At 40.4% G+C, this 23,697-nt stretch overlaps 1 protein-coding gene across 1 annotated transcript; it reads left to right on the top strand.

The window, feature by feature from the left end:
- Nucleotides 1-2,286: 2,286 nt before the first annotated feature.
- Nucleotides 2,287-21,792, top strand: b4galnt3b (beta-1,4-N-acetyl-galactosaminyl transferase 3b). The gene is made up of 20 exons (XM_070907471.1): nt 2,287-2,588; nt 6,717-6,772; nt 6,892-6,975; nt 8,943-9,038; nt 10,305-10,395; nt 10,526-10,626; nt 10,711-10,778; nt 11,946-12,024; nt 12,183-12,249; nt 12,465-12,599; nt 12,696-12,805; nt 13,668-13,768; nt 13,996-14,063; nt 14,155-15,373; nt 16,537-16,796; nt 17,143-17,296; nt 17,399-17,471; nt 17,550-17,703; nt 18,467-18,593; nt 19,895-21,792. The coding sequence occupies exons 1-20, from the start codon at nt 2,456-2,458 to the stop codon at nt 20,073-20,075; spliced, it is 3,357 nt and encodes a 1,118-aa protein (XP_070763572.1). The 5' UTR covers nt 2,287-2,455; the 3' UTR covers nt 20,076-21,792.
- Nucleotides 21,793-23,697: the final 1,905 nt, after the last annotated feature.

Below are 23,697 nucleotides of genomic sequence, written 5' to 3'. Positions count from 1 at the left end.
TTGAGTGTTTTATTCTTGACTGTTAATCTGTTTTTCACAGTTTCCAGCCACCGTGCATTCATTATTTTTCCTGTTCGGTCATCTGCTTATAAACCAAATGTGGCGAGGAAACAAAATGTCACTTATATGAAAACCTGTGGCATCTTGTCAAATATGTTAATTACTTTGACACAAAGTACTGAAGTGCAAAATGAGGAACCTGCCGACAGTTGGCATTTCACAGGAGGTATTAATTCAGCTGAACTACAACTACAGACATACAATCAAGGTTACTTTTTCAGTTTATATTTCAGTTACATTTGAAACCCAGTTTTAGCTTTAGACATTAATTTATAGAATAATCTCAGGCTGAAATTGTAATATTTCATATACTTAGCTTTAAAATAGGAACATGCTTGAGTCGTAGACATCTTGGAGAGGTTTAAAGCTTACATGCTTAGTTAATGAATTGATGATTAGAAGTATAAATTGAATATATTTTGGTTCTGCACTGTTGATCAGACAAAGTAACCAACTATAATGTGTCAGTCAACTGTGGATTTGAAATGGACATTTTTCATTTGTATTTTTCTGATCTATTATTGAACAAACGATTAATTGAGAAAACAATAGGCATATTGATGGAGAAAAATAATCGCAGCGGCATCCCTGACTAGGTTTACTTTCCATTCATTAAATGGCATCAGCATGTAAGCATTTATATTTTTGAGGCTTTTGTGTATTTCTCGGGTTGAAACTATGCACCCAGTGTGTACCTGCAGTAGTCAGGAGGTCAGAGTCTTATTTTCTCGAGGACAAACAGGATCTGATCTGATCCTCCAGCTCTCTCACAGGGACACAGGTGTCGGCTTACAGATGTGATCTTTCTCCGGTGTGATTACAGCCCAGCACCAGTTGTTCTCTACAGGTGGATGATGAAACAAAGCGAAGAGGAGCTATTTATTATTTATTTACAGTGTCTGACTTATTCTAAGCTAGATGTTTGTTATTTTCTTGTTTTGTTTTGTGGCACTATTTACTCAGGTTTATATAGGAAGGGGGGGGGGGGGGGGGGGGGTGTAGAAACAGCACTCACCTAGGAGGGGTCTGCATTTTTTTTTTCCCATAGCAGCGGGAGCCATGATCTCTTTGTTCTTTGTTTGCTTGCTTGACAGTAGACAAATAATCCATAAGAGTAGGCTCACAATGGACATACAATTCATAATAAATAAATTACCATTTTATTCCTTTAGTTCATTTCTGGGCTAATTTCTCAGTAATTATTTAATTGTCTGATTATTTAATGATAAGCATATCTACTTAAACAGTATTTCTCAACCACTATCGCTTAATGATCATATATAATAGAATGCTGGATATTGAGTTAGGTTAGTATGTTAGTACTAGTATGTTATTAATGGTACAAGAACCTGACTCAAACTATAGCCCTTGAATAAGCACGTTATTCAGGTGCATTAGCTCATGTATAATGTCCAAACCAGTAAAACCTGTATTCAAAACCTTTCTAGTCATATGGATGCTATGTTAGTACAAAGTAGCTAGTACTGCAGCAGCCCAGTGGACGAAATGCTAACCGTTGAACCTGTTCAACCTGTTGAAAGGAAATCGAATAATCTAATGTATACGACACGTTTAAAGTGCGGGTGTTGGTAAAACCCGTAAAGGAAACAGCACTACAGGAAGTATTTGTAAATATGGCTGGTACCTGGTACAGGTAAATCCCAAGGTGAAGGGATGGGTGCTGCCCAATTTCACTCCTCCCTCCAGCAAGAGCTCCAATCTCAGTGCGAGCGGTGTCAAGCTAGCTACAAACAAAACATGTTTCCGGTAGTAGATTTCAAAATAAATCACCAAGTGACAAACATGTTGACATGTGTAGTACAGTGTACCTAACTATGAATAAAATAAGACATTTCATCGGTAATATATAGTAAAGTGAATAAAATAAGCACGGCTATGCGAGCGTACACGCGTCAATGATTTATTTTTCGTCAGTGACACAATCATTCTTTTACTTTGAAGGCAGGCTGTGTTCCGATCTTTTTCTTGCATCTTCTGTCTTTACGAAGTTGTGAGGAGTAAACCTGGTGTGAGGTCTCACTGTTTCACTCTGTTGTTTGAGCTGTTTCGTGTGCGCTTGGTGTCGGACTAACCGGAGCAGAGGTCGGGACCAAAGCACTCCGCGAGAAGGAGCAGCAGGAAGCCCTCTTGAAAGTTTTAGATGATCGGGAGTGCTCAGTGCAGAGTACCGGCGACGCCGGGTTATGGTGGGATTTTTCGCGGGATGAGAGCCACCGGGGGCCGCGCGCACTGGGGATATCCAGGGCGCCGGTAGTGCGCACCCGCGGTGGGTGGCAGGCGGACGGGCTCACGGTGGGGTCGGTCCCCTCCCGATGACAAAGCGGGTGACCTGACCGATGAATAACTCGGGAGGAGGTTTTGCTCAAGAGCAAAGATGATCGCGGCGTTTTTCCCTTTAAAGAAACTGCGGCGCAATGGCAAATATCTTCTGTTCGGGGCGATTCTGCTGGTCGGATTTGTGGCCGTCTACCATGAGATGGTGGCTGCAAAAGCATGGAGCAGCACCAGTAAGTTTTGTGTTTGCCTGTCCGGGCTCTGTTACAACAGGTCTTTTACTCAACAAGTGTTTGACCTTTTAAACTTTTGCTAAAGTAATGCATCATTTAGACTGCGAACTGTAAGCGATACAACAGCCCAATAATGTAAAGTGAGCATGTGAGGAAAAAAAGGCAAGAGATAAACTTGCAGAAGGGTTAGGCTACAGTGAAAGTTAAGTCGTGACGCTGCCATGGGTAAGTAATGTGCAAAATTCCCATAAAACATACAAGAGTGACCACAAAAGCAGAAGCCATTTAACTATAATGTAATCTTCACTGTTTGTTGAGTCTACTGAAGCTTTTACATTGGCATTGAATAGGCCTGCTTTATTTCCAATATTTTTTTGTCCACTTAATTTATAAATATGCAGCAGCGCAAATCTTAAAAAAAACAACATCTTAATAAAATGAAGTTGCCACACAACAAAGTGCAGCTTCAAACATCACGGTAGAGCTGAATCATCACCTCTCTGACACAGCATCAACAACAGTGTTTAATGCTGTGGTGAAGCCAAATGACACAGAAGTACTAGTTAGAGGCATGTTGTACTGGATTACGATGTACAAGAGTTTTCTATTTTCTGGTCACTCATTGTATGTGAAATTCCATAAAGTTGAATATGTTTAGATATGTTTAGATATACGTCTCTTTGTGAGAATTAACAGGATTATAATTTGCTTTTGCTTTTACTTTTTACATGAATGATGCTGGATGCATTTGCACAGGAAACATGAGCCTGCAGCAGGCGAAACAACAGGTCGACTTTAAGAGATGGAGCAGTGTGTGTGGTGTGTGTGGTGTGTGTGTGTGTGTGTCTGTGTGTTTTAGAGCAAGAAAAAGAGTGAGGGGGGGATGGGAAGGTCAGATTGCAGGTTCACACTCAGAAGGAAGTCTCGTCTCGCACTGGGTAACCAAACTTCCTGCCCTTTACCTTATTGACACCTCTGCCTACCATCTGTTGCATTGCACTCACACCCAAGTATAACATCAGGGTGTCACCACACTGGCATGGATGGAAATGAAAACAGTGAAAAAATGTCAGGTTGGTGTCTGCCCACAAGAGAGAAATAAGAAAACATGACACACACACACTTTTGAACAAAGCCTGACGTGTAAACACATGCCTCAGACCTACATTAAAGGGCTCGCCTATCTACACATTCCTGGGCTGTAGCCCCCTCGTCACAGTGGGACGACTTCTCTCAAGGGAAAGACTCCACATAGCCTTCAAACAGAGACGAAAGAGCAATGTGAAGATCCAAATGTGTCACAGAAGAATGGCAGGTGGATTTCACACAAGAACATGCTGTCAGCGCTGTCCATGTGTTTGTGGTGACAATAGGTGTCAAAGGGTGCTTCCAAAGGGCTCATTTATTTGTGAAAGCTAATTTGATGTCCCAATTATTTTGTAGTCGAAAAGCTGACACAAGTCCTTCGAAAAACATGATTTGCGGTCTCATGAAGAACTTGTTGCACCAGTGTTCAACTGCCTCGATTTGAAATTCCAGTTTGATAGGAGAAATAAAAATGTCAGCGCAATTGAAGTGTTTCCAGGTACCCCCAAAGCGCTGCAACTCAATACAGGAGGTTGTGCCCAACATTTCGGCTCATGTGGCTCCTATTGCAGACATTGATACACATTTTTTGCAATTTCCATGGCAGCTTAAATAACATAACATTTATACAGAGATTTCCTTGTTTCATGACATTTAAGGTCACATACCACAGTCTTGATTGCCTAAGCTTATTTGTAACACCCATCCATATTTGTATTTTGTCAAAAAGTTTGTGAGCTTTTTGAAAATGGAGGGATGAAATTTTAAAGTTAGTGATACAGCGGTACTCCTCACCCCCAAAACGTCACATATAAACAAGAAACAGATGGCTGGGTTACATATGGTGATTCAGTCTGCGGATCTTTCTCAAGACTTTGCAAAATATAACGACATCTTTACACACAGGCTTTGATTAAATGTTGGCTCTTCATTAAGCGCCAACTATTAACAAACAGTCAACAAATGTTTAAATCATAAAGAGAGAATGAAAGGAAATACATCAGTCCATGTCATCAGAAAAGTACAGTATCAGGCCCCCTCAGAGTATCTAACAATAGGAGTTGATAATCTTAAAAAGAGCAAAGTTCACAGTCTTTATTAAAAACCTCTCGGGCTCAGTTTGCCCAAACTAAAAACAAGCCTTCTCACTGCAAGTGTTTATTGTTCTGTTTTCCTTCCTGCGCAGCAGAGCAGGAACATGTTCATCACCTGTAAACTGTTGACAAGAAACCAAATTATTAAGACTGTCGACACAGGTTACCACAGGAGCGCTCTTTGGCTCGGCTGTACAGATATGGGTCTTTAAGGGATGGTTTGTTTTTCCCACATGTAGGTCACACAGGCACTTAAGAACATAGATAACGTATGAAGTGCTGTAGTTGATAAATGTCCCGGTGGAGAAATGTCTGCCTGTGTGGATGGGTGGTTTTTATGTGGCGATCCTCTCCACTGGGTGTCCTTTAGTCAAATTCTTGAAAAGGTTTCCGTTTAGTTAATGACAAGATGATAATGATAATGCTTCCTGGAAAAAAACATCTGGCATCACACATTCTGCATATGCTACTGCCACATAACTGTTAGCTATATTTTTGACTATGTAAACTGCCTATTTGACTATTCTATCTTGTGTTTAACATAGCCTCTCCCCTGAAATCTACATACATGTGGAGCACGTGCCACAGCGTTTGTCTAAAATCCTTCTCACTCTAACAAATTGACGGAGAGTAGCTGTGCAAAACCTGGAATAGTGTCCAAAATAGACAACACAGACTAAAATGTCACATTAATACAATATCCACATGAAAGGTCTCCAGTCTCTTTGTTGTTTAGAAGTAATTTCTGTGCTCTGTATGCAAGCTGAAAGCCTTTTTATCAACGGAAACATCTCAACTTTGAGTCACTGGATTTCACCAAACAAAGCACTGACAGTCATTTTGAAATGATCGTATTTGATGACTGAATGAATCAAAAAAACAAATGCGTTATCATTTCTGTGGTGAAGACAGTGATCAAAATGCAGCAGAAGATGGGTAAGCAGAAAGACTGGATGAGTGCACATAGAGATAAAAATATTCCTCTCTTTCTTTTCTTAACCACCACTCTAGAATTACTAGCATTGCCAAAATTGGCCCTCATGTCTCAAGGGTGTGTGTTTGGAGATCTCCACCCTGGTGATAATGACAGACTCTGAGTCGCTGTAACCCCAATTCACTCACTGACACCACAAGCTCATAAAATAAACCCTGGGGTCCTCTTTTAAAATACACACTACCCTATAATTTGACATATGACGGAAGGGGTTAGAAGGAATAATATTTCTGTTCTGCTCTGCCACAGTGCCAGAGGTTTTTGCCAACACAGTGAGTGCCATAGCAGCTCATTGAAGGCTGTGACTGAGATGAGTTACATTCAGTGGTCATCAGCGTTGAATTGGAACAGGGAGTGGGTGGGGCTCTGTTGGGACACTGGGCTTCATTGTTCATGCAACACAAGCCCAAAAGAAATGGATGAAAAAGCATCTTGCAAAAGAAAGACTGGAAATCTGGTAACACCTGTAGTGCCTGACCTACTACCAAGCATAGAGTTAGAGTTATGACTTTGGGTGTGATGGTCGCCTTTATAGTTATAGTAATTTGCAGGAGTGGTTGTTTTTCTGTGGTTGCAGCAGAACACTGCGCCTCGTTTTCAGCAGCACTGTTTGGGATTGGGCATGGACTAATACAAGAGTTTGTCATTCATATATCTACATGTGTGCTTCCACCTCTCCACACATCCTCGCAGCTGAATCTGTGAGTTAACTGATTTTTCCTAGACCACCAACAATAAGAGGCACATCACGTCACATGCTATTTTGGGATTAGGATACATTTTGTTTGGATGCAAAGTCAGGAAGCCAGTACTAGAATAACAACCCCTCCCACCTCCTGGGGAAAATTATAAATCTCTTTCAGATCAGTAGAAGAGACCAATCTGTGCACAGTTGCTGCATATTTGCCCTGTTAGCCCTGCTCTGCTCTGACTGTTTTTTACCCACATCCTCAGGTATGAATCCTGATGCTGACGGCAGCAGCTGGAGGAGAGCCATGTTTGACGAAAGGGTAAGGACGATGCATGGAAAAAGAAGTGGTAATAGAAAATATGGTGATGCAAGGGCGTGTGCAGGGAGGGGTGGAGGAAAACCAAGCTGAAGCCAGTTATTTGGATATGTGTTTTCCAGGTCAGGAGGGACAATCAACCAGACTCTGTGGAGGATTCAGCTGCTTGGAGTTCCAGCTACACTCCACAAACCTGGAAACCAGAGGTGTGTTTGTGTCCACAGCACCCGCATGCTTAAACACTCACCTCTTCTGAACTCTGACTCACCTGCCCAGACCTGCCCAATTCCCTCTCACTTCAATGCATTTTCCTCTGTATAGCTGCCGCGGCTTCTGCAGCTTCCATTGCTCTGTAGTAGGGTCATCATATTTCCACTATATTAAGCAGCGCTGTGCTTTGGCCAGTTGCTTGCACCTCATATTTCATGTTTGGGGTGAGCTGTTGGTGTGTCTGGCTCTACGGACCAGTGTAACCTAAAGTTACATAAGCATTGTAATAGTCCCAGTGATCATGTTTGTGGCTAACCTGTTGATTCACAAGCTGTCAAAGTTTGGGTGACATTACAATATATCAAATGTGTCAAAAACGAACATACCATTTGTTTATTTCATTTTTTTCCAGAAAGGTTACATCGTCATGTTTTTTTAGGGCTGCATTACTTTCATTATTGATTCATCACATTTTCTTAATTGTTTGCTCTATAAAATGTCAAAAAATAGTGAAAAGCTCTTAGCAGTTTCGTCCAAAACAGAACATGTGAATGTATACATGAAGTCCAGCTGAAGTCTCAGAACATGCTGAGAATATAGAAGTCCATTGAATGTCCAAACCTTCACAGATTTAGCACTCTGTTGATTGGAAGTGAAGGAAAGAGAAACAAGTGCAGCGGTTTGTTGAAGTAAAAGGTTGAGCTTGACTCCCAGTCAAATGGCCTTTGGTCACTGACATGCAATATAGGCTTGTTAAATGATTACACGCAACAACAGGGCCTGTGAAGTGCGAAGAGTCATGATTTTACTAAATGTCAGCACCGAGGTCTTGCTAACGTTTAACTAACTGAACTGATGACAACAACAGAGTGTAGCGTCACTTCTAATGAAATCTGATGAGCTACTAGACTGGTAACACCGTGGCTTTGGCTCGTTCCTGCTTTTATACTGCCCTTGTTCTGCAATCAGCACACACAGATCAGATAACATGGCCTCTTTGGCAGATGTCACACAGGTGTATGTTTACAGGACATTTGGGCCTCTGCTGAAACTTGACTGCTTGTTCATTTACGCGTGTATGTGTGTGTGTGTGTGTAGTGTTTCCCACAGACTTTCATTGACGTAATTAGAAGTAGGGAAGAGAAATTTGGCTGCTGTTTCCATTGTCACCCATTCCTGTGATCCACCCCTCTACCTGTGTATAAATATATATTTTACTCAAAGGATCAGTTTACCCAAATAACAAATAAAGCATATTTACTCACTTAACTTCTAGTTGTTGTTTTAGTTAGTTGGTTTTACTATTGGCTGAGGTTTTGAGATATCCCCAATTCAATGGAGGTGAATAGATTTTGTTTGTGATGTTAAAAACACTGAAAAATTACATTCAAAAAATTCAACAACAACACATTTTTCAGGAAAAGTGCCCCAGTTACTCTCGATTATCCACAGACCACACTGTCAACAGTTTTTATCGGGACTATGCCTTTGGTAGCTCCAAAGAAAACTCTTCACAATCAATTCTGTGGATTATCCAGAGTAATAGTTTTCCGTAAAGATACATTTTCTTTGTAATTTGATAATGCTGTGAGCACCACAGATTAAATTCCATTCACCTCCTTGTATTGGGTGGAGGCAGAAATCCTGGATATCTTAAAACCTGACAAAGTAAAACCAAAACTGTCTGCTAGATACCAGTACCAGTAACTGCTAGTACCAGTTTTATAATTTGGGTGTACCAACTCTTTAATTAAACATGTCTGTACACAGGCGAGAGGGGTGGATAATAGGAATCGGGTGACAGCTGAAACCAGTAGTCCTGTCATTGTATTGTCAAGTGGTATCTGAGGAAGTCTGTATTTGTTGGTTTTGGTTTTCTAAGTACTGATTGTCCCACTGCTGACTGACTGCAGCACAAACACCAGAGTGTTCCCAACATTGTCTCTCTCTTTTCTTCCTGCAGTATAAGGGACGGGCCAATCTGCACGTGTTTGAGGACTGGTGTGGCAGTTCCACAGCTGACCTCTTCAAGAACCTGCATTACCCGCTGTATCCTCATGTAAGTCTTACCCTGATCTTTTCAAATTCATTTATTGAATGAGTTCATTTAGTTCATAATTTACATTTTTAGCCACGCTTGCAACATGGCTCTAGGGATGGAAATGGCGGTCCACCACTTTGTTTCAGACTTAAATATCTCAGCAAGTATTGAATAAAAGTTGTACAGACATTCATGGTGCCCAGAGGATGAATTCTACTGACTTTAGGGATCCCCAGACTTTTCCCCTAGCGCCACCATGAGGTTGATATTTGTGGTTTTTAAGTGAAATGGCTCGACAACTGTTGAATGGATTGCTATGAAATTTAGTACACACATTCAAGCTCGCCTCAGGATGAATTATGATAACTTTAGGTGATCCTTTAGCTTTTCATTTAGTGCGATCATCAGGTCAAAATTTCAATTTGACCAATATTTTTCGGTTATTGCCTGCAAATCTAATGACTTATTTATTTTTTTCTTTGTTTTAGTGCTAAATAGCAAATGTTAACATGCTGAACTGAGATGGTGAACATCAGCAAGTTAGCATTATCATTAGCTGTGTTCCAAATCCATACTGCTTACTAATTCTATACAGTGTGTACTAAATGGTAAATGATCTCACTTATATAGCGCTTTACAGCTAATTCTCATTCACCCATTCACACACCAATGGCGACCTGCAAGGTTCAGTGTCTTGCTCAAGGACATGATATGTGTGCTAACCACCATGCCGCCTATACATACTAATCATCATAGTTTACTGTTTTAGCTGTTAGGGTATCAACACACTTTACCATTTTATACTAACGGGGAATGATACAATACATGTGATGTCAACGAAACTGCAACATTTGAAAGCCACTTAAAATAACTTTACAAATATACATCAAAAAGATTTAATACGACATTTTTAGTTTGGAGCTTTTTAGGTACCACCCGCAATTTATTTAGATTTTTTTCAGCTGTGAGCAGCTTGTTCTTTTCCTTTGTGCATTGCATTGTGGAAGAACAACAGCACAAAAATCAACCGTATTTAGTATGCATACTTAGTATGTAAACTTTATTTGTTCACTTTTCTAGTGTAAACACACTACATACTAAAAAGCAGCTTAAAATCAGTATGTAGTATGAAAGTGTAGGCAAACACACACACATAGTTGTTTTCTCTCAGAGGTACATTCTGCATCCACGTGCTAGATCCTCATGTCCCCGGACTCAAGATGTAGTCTCACTTTGAATAAACATCATGGCTGATTCTCTGTTTCCTTTTCGCCACTCTTTCAGATCAGGACTACAGTGCAGAAGCTGGCCGTCTCTCCTCAGTGGACCAACTATGGGCTCCGGATATTTGGTTATTTACACCCATATACTGACGGTACAACATGTGCTTTTTCATCTAGTTTCTGTCTGTTACCGCACTGAGTTCATTCATGCTATACATTTCCCTTCAACTCTCCCGCAGTCTCTTTATCATTTTGTTTAATTTTTTTCTCCCTGTCTCTCAGGAGAGTTCCTGTTTGCTTTGAGTTCTGATGACAACTCTGAATTTTGGCTCAGCACAGATGACTCTCCCCTCAACTTGCAGTTATTGGCATGGGTTGGAAAGGTATGCATGCCTGTAATCTTCTCAAGGGTTGTTTCATCGTATCTGTCTCTTGTTTTTATTTGCATGTGGGTTTTCTTTTTCTAGACTGGCAAAGAGTGGACAGCCCCGGGCGAGTTTGAGAAGTATGCCAGTCAGACCTCCAGACCAGTTCGGTGAGTTGACGCACAACTAGGTTTTGTTGTTCAGCTGATGTCAACAATGGGAGTAGATATACATACAGTACAGCATTGTGTGTGTAGTAATTAAGTCAGTTTCGAAAAATGTATGACTAAATAAGCAACAATGAAAAATGTGTCTGCTTCATCACAGTGGCATCTCCCTCAGGCAACATAAACGGTCATTGAAATGATGTTGAAAATCTAGTTGCCGCCCAGATATATGGGATATATCTTTCCACGTCAAACTCAGGAGAAGAGCACATGTGAAAGAACACAAACAAAAATCTTTCAATAGCACCCAAACTATTCTAACTCAGGCAAAAAAATCATCCTCAAATATCATGTCATTATCCCAACCTTCAGGGATGCTCCACCGATTTTCTTACACATACTACTCTTCATTACTTTGTCACACTGTGTGGGTGTGGTTTACCGTAACTGGGCAGGAAATCTTGTAGGCTACACAAAGTAGACCAGTGCAGTGAGTTGCCACCAACAACGGAAAATGTAAGCATCAGCAACTTTCAACAACACTGACTTTATGTACATGCGTAGTGGCCCTGTTTATACTGATTATTTGGATTTTGAAAAGCGTGTTTGAATAGCAGGAAACGTTTTACATGAAATCCACAAGAGTGTAAAAAGTGTCTATTTTAAGAACATTTTATCTAGAAGTTATAATTGATTTATTTTCTCTGTGATACTGGTATTCCCTGGGACAGAGCCACACCACACTGACACACACATGCATACATACACAAATCAGACTAGTGCATCAGTAAAAGCAATACAAATTTAGTACAGCAAAAGTAGACAAAAGGAACCCAGTATAATTCAAATTAATACATTAAATCAGCAGAAATATATTCAGAGAAAAGGAGTGCTGTAGATAGTTTTTGAATTTGTGCAGTACCCAGAATTAACCTAAATAATAGTATATGATAATATATATAATATCTGCTTGATCAGCCTCATGACGCCACAGCGGGACAGAGACTTATACACAGATGACTGACTGCTGTAGCCTTTATGTTGAGTAGAACAGCAAAGCCAACCAGGACCCACACAGCTACATGATTGTATTTCTTTAGAGAAACATTTTAGGTTGTGTCTGATATCACTATAATGTAGCACTGAATATGATCTTATACTATCTGACAGGCTGTCTGCTCAGAGGAGGTACTTTTTTGAAGTTGTCCACAAGCAAAACAACAGAGGGACTGACCATGTGGAGGTGGCAGTAAGTAGTTTGACTCGGCAGTCATAGAAAATGTCTTTCTTTCTTTATCTCATTTCATTGGAACCAACTCTCATGTCAGGTCTGTGCTCATTTCCATGTGCAGTGTGAGTAAATAAAGTGGAAGAGACATGCAGTTCTTTGTGTTTGTTTTCACACAGTGGCAGCTCCTGGACCAAGGATTTAGGTTCATGGTTATTGAATCCAATCAAATCTCCCTCTATGTTAGTAAGTACACAAAATCTCATTACTGCTGCCTAAAAAATAAGAAGACATTACTCAGTGAATCTTTATTAGTCTAGACCTCAGGGTAAATCTCATAATCCTAGACTGTTTATGATTCTGCAAGGATGCTCAAACGTGGAAATCAAGTCAGTGGTTTTGCTGCACAATACATACAAAGCACGTCTCTTATACTAACGCACTGTGGCTTCGTCTCACAGATGAGTCTGCCTTGTTAATGACTGACGTTGCCCACATACCACAGACGGCTGCAAGCCACCAACACACCCCCACAAAGCAGCACAGTGCCGCAGCAGACATGCTGAGGGAAGACCTGCGAGACACTCTGTACCAAGGTTAGACTGTGTGTAGAACTATTGTGCAACGTACTTCCTCCTACTGTATGCACAAAGCAGTCTTGTCTCAAGTCTTTGTGTTGTATTTGTTTGCAGTGCCTTTGATAAACAGCAAGTTCCTACAAGGTGTTCTGCCTGACTGCTCGTACAAACCCAGCTACACAATCAAAGACTTTCCCCTGCTCCGCTACCAAGGACTGCAGTTTGTATGTATTTATATAGTTTGTTTGCTTCACTTACATTTCTACTGCTTGAGCTCCAGCTCACATTATTCTTCACAGCTCGTCTGTCACAGAAGAGAAGCATGTTCTCGTGAAAGATAACAAGATAGCACACAGGAAGCTTTTTTTTTTTGTTTATGTTGCCCCATAGTGATAAGGGAAATTTTTCTCGCTTAATCTGTTTCTAAATGTGCTAAGCAGTGTTGTCTATTTGAGTGATCAAAATTATGCCAGCATAGATATGGAAATCAAGACATGCTATATTTATTATAAAAAACATTTAATAGCACAGCTTCTGATTTATTTCAGTTTATTCTACAACCTATTATACTAATTTGCAGTGACTTCCTGGAGTCTGTATTCCTGCACACAACCCCCCATAGGACCACAATATGTAGTTTTTACACTTCGCTTTTTGTTCAGATTAAACCAAAAAAATATATAACATGTTAATTAGTGCGTTAATTAGAGCTTCACATTTTATTATTTTTTACCTTTAGACAGAGCCAGGCTGGCTGTTTCCCTCTGTTTCCAATCTTAATGCTAAGCTAAGATAGCCGTTCACTAGCTGTAGCCTCATATGTATCACCTAACTCACGGCAAGAAAGCAAATAAGTGTATTTCCCATAATACTGAACAATTTCTTTAAATTAGAGCAAATTTTTATTTATTAGTTTGGAAATTATTTAAATATGAAAGTTACTAATGTGGTATACATCCAAAAACAGTATGCAGTGTGTTCTGTTCTGCGGACGGGCGTTGGATAACTCTAGTTATACAAGATCTCATGATTCATCAGTAAGCTCTCATGCCTTTAACAACCTGTCATTTCATTTCATCTCCCCAGGTCCACATGTCCTACATCTACCCCAATGACTACACCCGACTCACACACATGGAGAAGGAGAATAGCTGCTTCTACCCCGAGAGCCCCTACTTCATGAAGATGTGAGAGCTCACTTTCTGAACTAAATGAAAATACATGCAGAGAGAGAGAGAGCAGAGTTAGAAGTAGGTTTACAGTGTCACCAACAGAGGGTGCTGTATCCTTCAATGTACTGACAGTCTTTTACACAGCAGGTGTTCATCTGATAAGTGATTTGTGATCTTAACGTAACATCAAGCAAATTGTCCTCTTTTAAATCTTTGCATCATTTTTGTCCTCTTGTCTTCAGGTTTGGTTTCTCTAGATACATGAGACTAGACCATCCAAATGTGGAGGAAAAAAGAAACTCAGGCAGAGGTATTTGGTACTTCCCTTTTCTTCAATCGATCACTTGTTTAGTCAGTCCATTACACTCTCTTTTTCTGTCTCTGCTTCTGGTGAATGTTAGATTTTGGCTTCCAGAGGAGGAAATCAGTGCTAGATGAGGAAGACGACTTTGACATTGAAGCCTATCAAAGAGAAAAGGAAGCCAGGCCGGACCAGATAGAGAACGCCCTTTTTCCAGACTATGGTGATGATTATGATGATTATGCTCAGAAACGCAGGCGCAAACTCTTCTCCGTCATGCATGAAACTAACAACACGCTGAAGAATGCCTCTGAGAAAAGACTGCACATGGAGTTGCATGGCAAAGGCGGTGTCCCACAGCGTCAGCCAGAGCCGCAGAAACCAGTTGAGCCAACACAAGCCTCAAAACATCACCTGCAACAGAACCGGACAAAGTTAAAGCTCGAGGACCGGGTCAACAAAGTAGAACAGATGAAACCAAAAGGGAAGTTAAGACCAGCAAAGAGACAAAAGCTCAAATCAGTAGAGACAGCTCTGAGAGCAGGACAGACAAATCCACAGATACCAGTGGACAGAGGGCAGCCTAAAGCAAAGGAACGACCAGCAGTCCCGTCAGAGCAGCTCAATTCTAAACAGCATCATATCCAGAGGTCTCGTAAAACAAACCATACCCAAATCCAGAGACTCAAAGACTCAAAGCCTCAACCCTTAGTGAGGGATGCTCCTCTTCTTGATAAACCCACAGTGGCCAAGCAGCGGAGGTTTGTAATCAGAGAAATGGAGCTCCAGCCAGCCACCATCAAGCATTTTACCACTCCCAAGAGTGACATCAACCACCCTTTAGTAAGGCTAAATCAGAGGGACAGAAAACGTCTCAGGGAGAAGGAGATAGAGATGAATATGCCTCTACAGCAGGATCTAGAAAGCAGCATCCACAGAGCAAAGATGATCGCTAGAGACAAAATGGACAGAAAGCGGTCGGATGCGAAAGGAAAGGAGAACCAAGCGGGGGAGGAAGACGAGGTTCACAACAGGGCTGTGAGCAGGACGGATACCACGGAGGGTGAGAGAGAGACTCTATGGGGACCAGGGGGAGACTTTGAAGGTGTGGATGACGAGGACCTCACCCCTGCGCCGGTGTTTGACACTGTGGTCAACTGGAACCAGACCTTCCAGTTCAGCCACCTGGACCTCCAGGCACAGCGATCAGATTGGATCGACCTGCACTGCAACGTCTCAGGCAACCTGCTGCTCCACTCCAGCGACGCTCTGCCGATGGTCAAAGCTTTCATGGACCAACTCAACAAAAAGCACAATGGGTAAGCACTGTATTTGAATATGCACCTGTGCATGTGAATCAGCCTCATTTCAATTCGTTTTTTCCATAATAAGAGATCTAAAATAGGTAAAAAGTAGAATCTCATTCTCTGGTTCTTAACATTTTTGGCTACTACCTGCAACCCCTCTAACAGGTTGCATATACTGTATGTAGAGTAGTAGATCAGTTGATCGACTGAATAGTAATGGGCAACTATTTTGATAGTAGTCATAATCATTTAAGTCAAATGTGAATATTGTCAGATTTTCTTACACTTCTATAATAAACTGAATATCTTTTGGATTTGGACTGTTGTTCAGACAAAACAAGACATTTGAAAACATCACCATGGACTCTAGGTACTTGTGATGCCATTTTTCACAATATGCTGACATTTAATTGACTAAACAAATAATCGTTCAATTGAAAATATAATCGGCAGATGAATCAATAATTATGATCATCATTAGTTGCAGCCCTACATGTATGTCTGCCAGATGTGAACTTGCCTTCCCACATTGTTTAATTTCAATAATTTTGGAGGCCTAAAGAGATAAAACTGTCCAGTATTTCACTAGAAAAGATGGCAGAAAGTCTTTAAAAATGAACATAGTTTTGTGTAGCAGAAATACTGTTTTTCCTTTCCAGAAATATATTCAGAGAAAACAAAGAGTGCAGTAGATTGTTTTTAAATTTGTGCAGCACCCAAAATTAACCTAATTAACAGTAAAAAAAGAGTACTAATATCTGCTTAATCAGCCTCAAGAGGCTCCAGAGGAAAGAGACTGATACACAGATTTTTATCTAACCAGCCTTTATGTGAAGAACTCCTTTCCTGTTTATCGTCTTGCAACCGCTCAGATGTATCTTTATACCCTTTGGTGGGGCCCCGACCCTTAGCTTGAGAACCACTGACCTAACTGAAAAATTAATGCTGGCATGTCAGTCCTGAAGGTTGAGAAACTATTAAAGAAAAAACAGCTAGGTCAAGAATGTCTCTTGCTTTTTTTATGGTTTTGCAGTATTTTTTGAATGAGCATGTCACATCTTGGAATCAACCACACTTCAGTATGATTAAATAGCGAGTGCAACCATTAGCAGAGAGCGCATAATTGTTTTGCAGCACATTTCACCATATTCTTTTGATTCTCTCTGACCTTGCAGGCAATTCACATTGGTGAGTGTGGTTAATGTGGTGAAGCGCGTCGACCGGGCCCAGGGCAGCCGCTACCTTCTGGAGCTGGAGCTGAAAGATGCGAACGGCCAGCTGCTGCGCCTGTCACACTACATCTACACTCTGATTCGCTACAGCATGCAACGCAGCAAGGACTTTGGTTTCCAGCAGCCGAAACCTCAAATGGTGTTGTGTAACCCAGTGGGCTTCCACTGGAATCCTGTTGCCACCGTCCACTTCATAGTACCGGGTACATCCACCTTTACCTGTGCTCATTACAGCCATTACATTCATCAACTCCATCTTTTTCTTTGTGCTTTGCTGAGCTTCTTTTTGTGCGTTTTTGTGAGTTTTCCTATTCAAAGAAACATCATCCTCAAGCTGCTCAGGTGTTAAAGAACACATGACATTTCACCATAATTAATGACTAACAATTCACAAGCATTTGAGAAAACAACCATGTTGGACCAACATAAGATTAACTTCAATAGACCTACTGTAGAAAGTACAATATTGACATTAGTAGGCATTCCCTAACCACGTAATCCTTTAAGTCATTACCTAAATAACTCATTTGTCTGTGCGTCCTTTCTCAGTGAAAAACCAGGCTCGGTGGGTGCAGCAGCTGATTGCTGACATGGAACAACTATTCAGAGAAACTGGAGACACCAACTTCAATCTCATCATCACGGACTACAACAGCACCGACATGGACGTGAGGAAGGCTCTGCAGAAATCCTCACTCCCCCGGTATGTGTTTGTGTTTCCCTTTTATGCTGAAACTGAAATTGTGAAGCTCGTTACATACGCAGGATATATATGTACTGTAATTATGTCTGTGGAATTGATCAGGTACCAGTACGTGAAGCTGAGTGGAAACTTTGAGCGCTCTGCTGGTCTGCAAGCAGGTGTCGACCTTATACATGTGAGTATCGTAACGTCACTATGAATAGAGAGTAATAGTGAATCTCTTTCATATCTAACCCTCCTCATTCTCCCTCAGGATGACCACAGCATTGTGTTTCTTTGTGACCTCCACATCCACTTCCCTCCCTCCATCATCGATACCATCAGGAAGCACTGTGTGGAGGGATATATGGCCTTTGCTCCGATAGTTCTGAGACTGGACTGCGGGGCTACACCATTAGAGCCCAGAGGTAGAAGCAGATACAGCCCTCTTTAGTTTTAGCTTTCATGTGGCCTTGGTTCCTTTGAAGATTGTACATTCGAAGTTCTTTAGCTGAAATATAACACTAACATTTTTGTAAAGCACTAAAACTTTACTACTTCATTATCGGAAGTCTTTTAATGGAGTGTTGATATAACAGTAGTTTTAAAATGAATGGTTTTACACACAGACTAGTTTTGGAAAGAACTCATCGTGTCTACAAGATCATAATTTACTCCCAATTTCAAGTTCTTTAATGTGACTAAAATGACGTTAAACCGGCGAGAAATTGAATTTGTTGTCCAAGTGAGAGTGGGAACCCTGTTAGATGTACAGCAAAGAGGGAGACAGACGGTGCTGGGATTTTAAAAAGGGAAAGGGGATGTTCACTGCATAAAATAAACTTTGGTTGGCTATGTTGAACCAGATTAGCTGCAATTACATGTTGGATTAATAGACAATTAACTCCACCGGCTAGACCTGTTTTAGGGAATCATGGCAGCCAGTCATGCCAGGTTGTAACATGTGGCAGGTGTAGATTTATGAGAATAATGTTTTGCTCCCACTGATATGAGATCCTAAAACGCAGGCAGCGGTCGTGGTAAGACGTGTAGTGTGTGACCCAGTCAGTCTGTGGGGCACAAGCAAGCAACATAAAGAGATGTACAACAAAACAATGCAAACAGCTTTTAATGAATATGGCCACTAAAATGAAAAAATCATTTGCATTTTCATGAAAATCTGTGCCGCAGGTTACTGGGAGGTCAATGGCTTCGGCCTGCTGGGGATCTATAAGTCAGATCTGAACGCAGTGGGAGGAATGAACACCAGGGAATTCACAGACCGCTGGGGAGGAGAAGACTGGGAGCTCCTCGACAGGTGTGTTGCTCGCTTTGTGATTGTCACGTAATGGATAGACGTGTGTGTTTCTCATAGTTTTTTTAGTCTATTTCCTCTGTTTACAACTTTTGTTTTCCTTTTAACTTCATAGAACAACGCTTAAAAAACATTTGAAAATAGCTGTCGGTGCTTCTTCCATTTCTGGTCCCTGTTGTTTGGTCATGTAGTTCTTATTCACACAAATAACAAAATATGATTTGACACTGCGACGAGATGGTATCAGCACAGCTGTAAGTTGAAATAGCAGAATATTTTCAGCAATCTTAAACATTCATGATAAAGGTTTTATAGGATGATACACATTTCTGCACCAACAGTAATAGATACATTTTTAATGAGAGGCTTGAGTTTTTATTTATTCAATTATACTGGGGGGGGGGCCATGTTGCTGTTACTGACAGTAATCGTGTAACAAATTCATGCATGTTCCTTTTTATAGAGTTGCTTAAATTAATTCTGGGAAGAGTTGGGAAAGCAGATGGAGATGAAGAAGGAAGGACATTACAAAAAACATCTGCAAGGCATTGAACATGACAGACTGATCATACATAACAGTGTGAGAGTATACTTACAGCAGTGGATATCCAAGTGGGTGCCTTAGGGATGGGCAAATGATGCCACAAGATTATCATATACATACATGTGAAAACAAAAAGCTCTAAAAAGTCACTGTACACTACCTGCTCAGCACCACCTGTGTTCACTCCCTAGTGAACATAGTGGAGCTTTTAGCAGCTACAGAACCAGAAATGTCCTTCAAGAGTTGGTGGAGACCAAAAGCGCTAAGCTAAGAGAGAGAGCTAAGAGAGAGTGATTATTGGACTTATATTCTAGTCTATACTATACTTATACTAACATGACTCCAAATGAATGATAATGTTGCTCTGTAACTGCTGGATGTGTAAATAAGCAAATGTTTGCTCACAAATTTGCCCTGTCAGCTTACTGACATGTCCGTGTGGTGTTCACAACTTGTTTTGCGCTTCCACCAAATGGCCAAATTATTGCAGGTTTGAGCTGATTTTAATTTTCAACAGAACAAAAGAAATACATTTAACCAAGCACCATACTTATTTATTGTTCATTTATTAATTTACAGTTGATATTTATCTGTGAATCTGGGCAGCAACATAAAACAGTTAACATCAGTTTTGATAGATAGTAGGCTTAATATTTCACTTTATATTGATATTGTGGTTTTAAACGTTTGGCAACTGCTTCCTTAAAGGCTGACGGAATGAAATGCAAGTAAACAAACTCTCCTCTGTTCTCTGCTCTAGGATTCTGCAGGGAGGACTGGAAGTGGAGAGGATCTACTTGAGGAACTTCTTCCACCATTATCACTCCAAACGTGGCATGTGGAACCGCCGGATGTCGACTGGCCGCAGCGGCGGCAGCCAGCCGACAAGGTCGCCACGGTTACAATCACGCCAACCAGAGCACTTTAAGGAGGGAGAATGATTCCTGCTACATAATAGTGATATCTGCTGAACCAACAGTGAGGGTGACATAGGATTGGATGCTGTCTTCACTCACTCTGTCAAACAGCAACTTAGTGAAGGTCGTTGCTAAGGAGATACTACTGATATGCTCAGAGTTTATTTCACTGGATGTACTGTTGACTACTAAGAGGGTACTGGTCCATGAGTGCCATTGACTGTATGATGTTACATATGACGATACTGCTGTGCACCATGTTGCTGACTGAGAACATGATGATCTGCACTACTGGCTGCACAGAACTGACTGATCCAAAGCAACATTAAATGAAAGTTCACACTCCGAGGATCTATACACACACAAGTGTCCTATATCGTAAAGATCACAAGTCTTGCACATGAGTCTTAACTCGAGACAAAGTTGTTTGTTTTGTTTGTGACAAAATGAAATGCATGTATTTGACTGCAGATTGTGTATATTTTAAACACAGCCTCATCTGTCATGTTATAAATTATGGAATTATTTATTATATCAATGTTTGTAGGATTTTTTTTTTTCATTGGAGTTTCTAGAAACAGAAGATGAAACTTCAGAAGTGTACGTTTATTACGTGTTGAGTGCCCTCCCCTATTTGTTGAATGAATATTAACTGTGCCTTCTGCTGTGTATTTTATTCAGGTACTGGGGCCACATAGGGCTGTTTTTACAGACAGGAAAAGCCTTAAACTGGAAAATTAATTATTTAATATTTAAGTAATTTTCATGCTTGCATCGTGTAGTTTTGTCAGAGAAGGACAGTCAACTAAAGAATTACTTGGATTTAGACCGATATGTTTGTGTTTTGTGTTGCCTAATGCATCACAGGCAGTCAAATATCATAAAACTGAAACGGTGCATTATTGTGAGAATTTTGAATATGTTGCCCATTTCTGCCCATTCTCGCTTCATTGCCACGTACCAAAGATAATAGCTCAAAGTTGAGTAGGAGGACTACTTTATTTTTTTTCTGTGCAGAAAAGTCAAAAAGCAGGGTTTGTTTTTCGACATGACAATTTATTGCAAATGTAAATATCGCATTTAGGGCCATTTTTGTCAAGAAGGACTTTTATTGTAATTTACGTCCATGCAACCAGCTCATATTGTTTGTACTGATCTACCTGCTGAATTTAATAGTTGTTTTTCAAAAGACTAATTGTTTTGAATGAATTCAAAAGTCTATGAAGCTTCCTGTTCTAATTGTTTTCACTGTCAGCACAGTGCATAGAGGTAGAAAATGTAGTGGGTGAAAAAATGATCTTGTGTCACATTGTTTCTGATTGTTACCATTCCAGTTCAACAAACTTGTTGTGCCTGTCTTAGTCTTTTGAAACTGATACATGTTAAACCGTTTCACTTGCCATTTAAGGCAATAAAAACACTACACAGTTCTTGTCAGCTGGTGGTTTTGGTTTGTAACACTGCCAAGAATTGTGTGATGTTTTTTTCCCTTTTCCTTGAACCAAAGCATTGAAGCTTTTGACATTTGGTTTTCTGGTCTGACCAGTATTTTTTATGCTTTTTCCATTTCCGCCTTTCCTACGTCTGCGTCTCTTACTTTAATCTTAGATATACCTCATCCCTCTCTTTATGCTGAGAGTTAACCTCTGCCTTATTGTACGGTTCTTCTCTCAGGGACAGTCTTATTTTTCCGTTTTACACTGCCGGGACAAATTTGAGGAATAAATTTCTCTTGCCTTCATTTCCATTACATTATGTGTACTTTTTCATAGTTGGCATATGCTATGCAAATAGTGGATTGAGACAAACTGCAAAAATTCTAACTGATATTACAAAACTGAGGTATTCTGGCTATTAATTATATGTCTAAAGACTTTAAATAACACAAGAAAAGCTAGTATAAATGATAAGAGCATGTTACAATTTGTGAAACAAGCTTTTCAGACATATATATCACGATTGTTGGGTTCAAATCTTACATTTTGGTAATTTGCATGTTCTACTTTAATTAACCCTTTTAAAGCTACTTGGATAAACTCAAGTAGTTGTGTAGTTGCTGATGCAGTGACATTTATGATGAGTTTTTCTCCAGACAGCAGCGTCCTGCAGAAACATACTGCAAAAGTTCTCAAAGGAACACTAAGTTTTAACAGTGTTTTGTAGCTTTTCATTCAGCTTTTCAACAGTAGCATCCACAGTTGATGGTACAACCACAAAGCCAATGACCAGGAGCAAAGTCAGACAGAAAGTGTTCTCTCCTCACTTGGGGAATAAGCTAAAGATCTGTGCAGATGTTGTTTTTAAATAAAGGTGTGGTACCGCAATGTGACATGTGGGAGGCACTCTGCTTCCCAGTCCTATTAATCCCTAACATACCTTTAGCATACACCACTGGAAAAACAGACACCCACATTGTAGGTTCACATGACACTTAGTCATGTGGGCTCTTGGCTAATTCTCATCCTCAACCTGAATGGTAGTGAAAGCTCAAATAATGTATTACTAAATCTCTCCGAAAATATGGTCAAATTGCTGTCAAAGATTATATTCTGTCATGGGTTCCTGCAGTTTGGGTAGTTCTGAAACTAGAGGCTGCAGCTCTTGCAAGGGTGTAAATCCAGACTGCTCAGAGAAGGATGGAGTTTCTGATCAGAGGCTTTTCAGAGACTCTAAAGCCTTTAGCTCATATTCTCTTTAGAGAAACACAAGTCTGAGGAGAGATACTGTACAATGTGGTGCATGAGGACCATTTTAAGCTTTTACAATGGTGATGAAAAGACTGTGAGAATAACAGTCTGACTGTACACTGGCATTCAAGCAGGCACATGCTGTATTTGCACAGATGCTGGTGAGCACTCATAAATTCCTTGGAGGCTGCCGACTCCATCCCGTCACCCTCCATCATTCGGCCTTCGTCTTACAGACACTCTCTGATGTCGGTCCAAGGACAGCTACTAGTGTGTGTGACGGCGTTTACTGTTTATTATTGTAGAGGAATTCATTCCAGCCAAGAGGAAAGGCTAAGTATATCCTGGCTCTGACAGAAAATATCTCCGGTGCTTTGTCACTGTAATTCAATGGCATAGCTTAGAGACGCTGTACATAAAAAACAGCACCAATACCGTTTTCATTACTGTGTCAAATGACAAGGTCAAGTCCGTTGCAATTACAAATGAAACTCAATATTCTAGGAATCCAGTATTCTTTGCAATATTTTACTCAATTTAAATCCCAGCAATCCCACCGAGTAGAGGCTACATTTAGTTACTGTATTTTACGTATATGTGCAAGTGAAACAAAAGCAGAGGCAATGTGTACAAATATATTGTATTATTTTACATAACAGCATTATCAGGCAGTAATATACTGTGTATTCACAATGCTATTTTACACATGGTCTACATGAGAACAGAATAAAAACTACAGTGACTTGAAAGTCATGTGTATTATTACACTTTGACCCTATTATTATTACACTACAGCTTCTAGTCCAGTACAGGAGCTCCTGTAGTGAGACAAATTTACAGTGCGTCACTGCACTCTTTATACTTCACTGCTGAGCGTCATCAAGCATGAGCCACCCAGGCAATTTAATATTTTCTAAAAGATTTTTGTTTTTGTTTTGTTTTTTAATTATGACTTGATC

The sequence above is a fragment of the Enoplosus armatus genome, chromosome 6, assembly GCF_043641665.1.
Source record: "Enoplosus armatus isolate fEnoArm2 chromosome 6, fEnoArm2.hap1, whole genome shotgun sequence".
NCBI lineage: Eukaryota > Metazoa > Chordata > Actinopteri > Centrarchiformes > Enoplosidae > Enoplosus > Enoplosus armatus.
Note: the sequence above shows the minus strand (reverse complement) of the source record. Positions and strands in the feature narration are given on the sequence as shown.

Bases quoted from the DNA above. Each gene is read 5' to 3' on its own strand.
- b4galnt3b (XM_070907471.1), top strand. From the start codon at position 2,456: ATGATCGCGGCGTTTTTCCCTTTAAAGAAACTGCGGCGCAATGGCAAA. The intron at 9,039-10,304 runs GTAAGTCTTACC...CCACTCTTTCAG, and splicing joins ATTACCCGCTGTATCCTCAT to ATCAGGACTACAGTGCAGAA. The intron at 10,396-10,525 runs GTACAACATGTG...CCTGTCTCTCAG, and splicing joins TTTACACCCATATACTGACG to GAGAGTTCCTGTTTGCTTTG.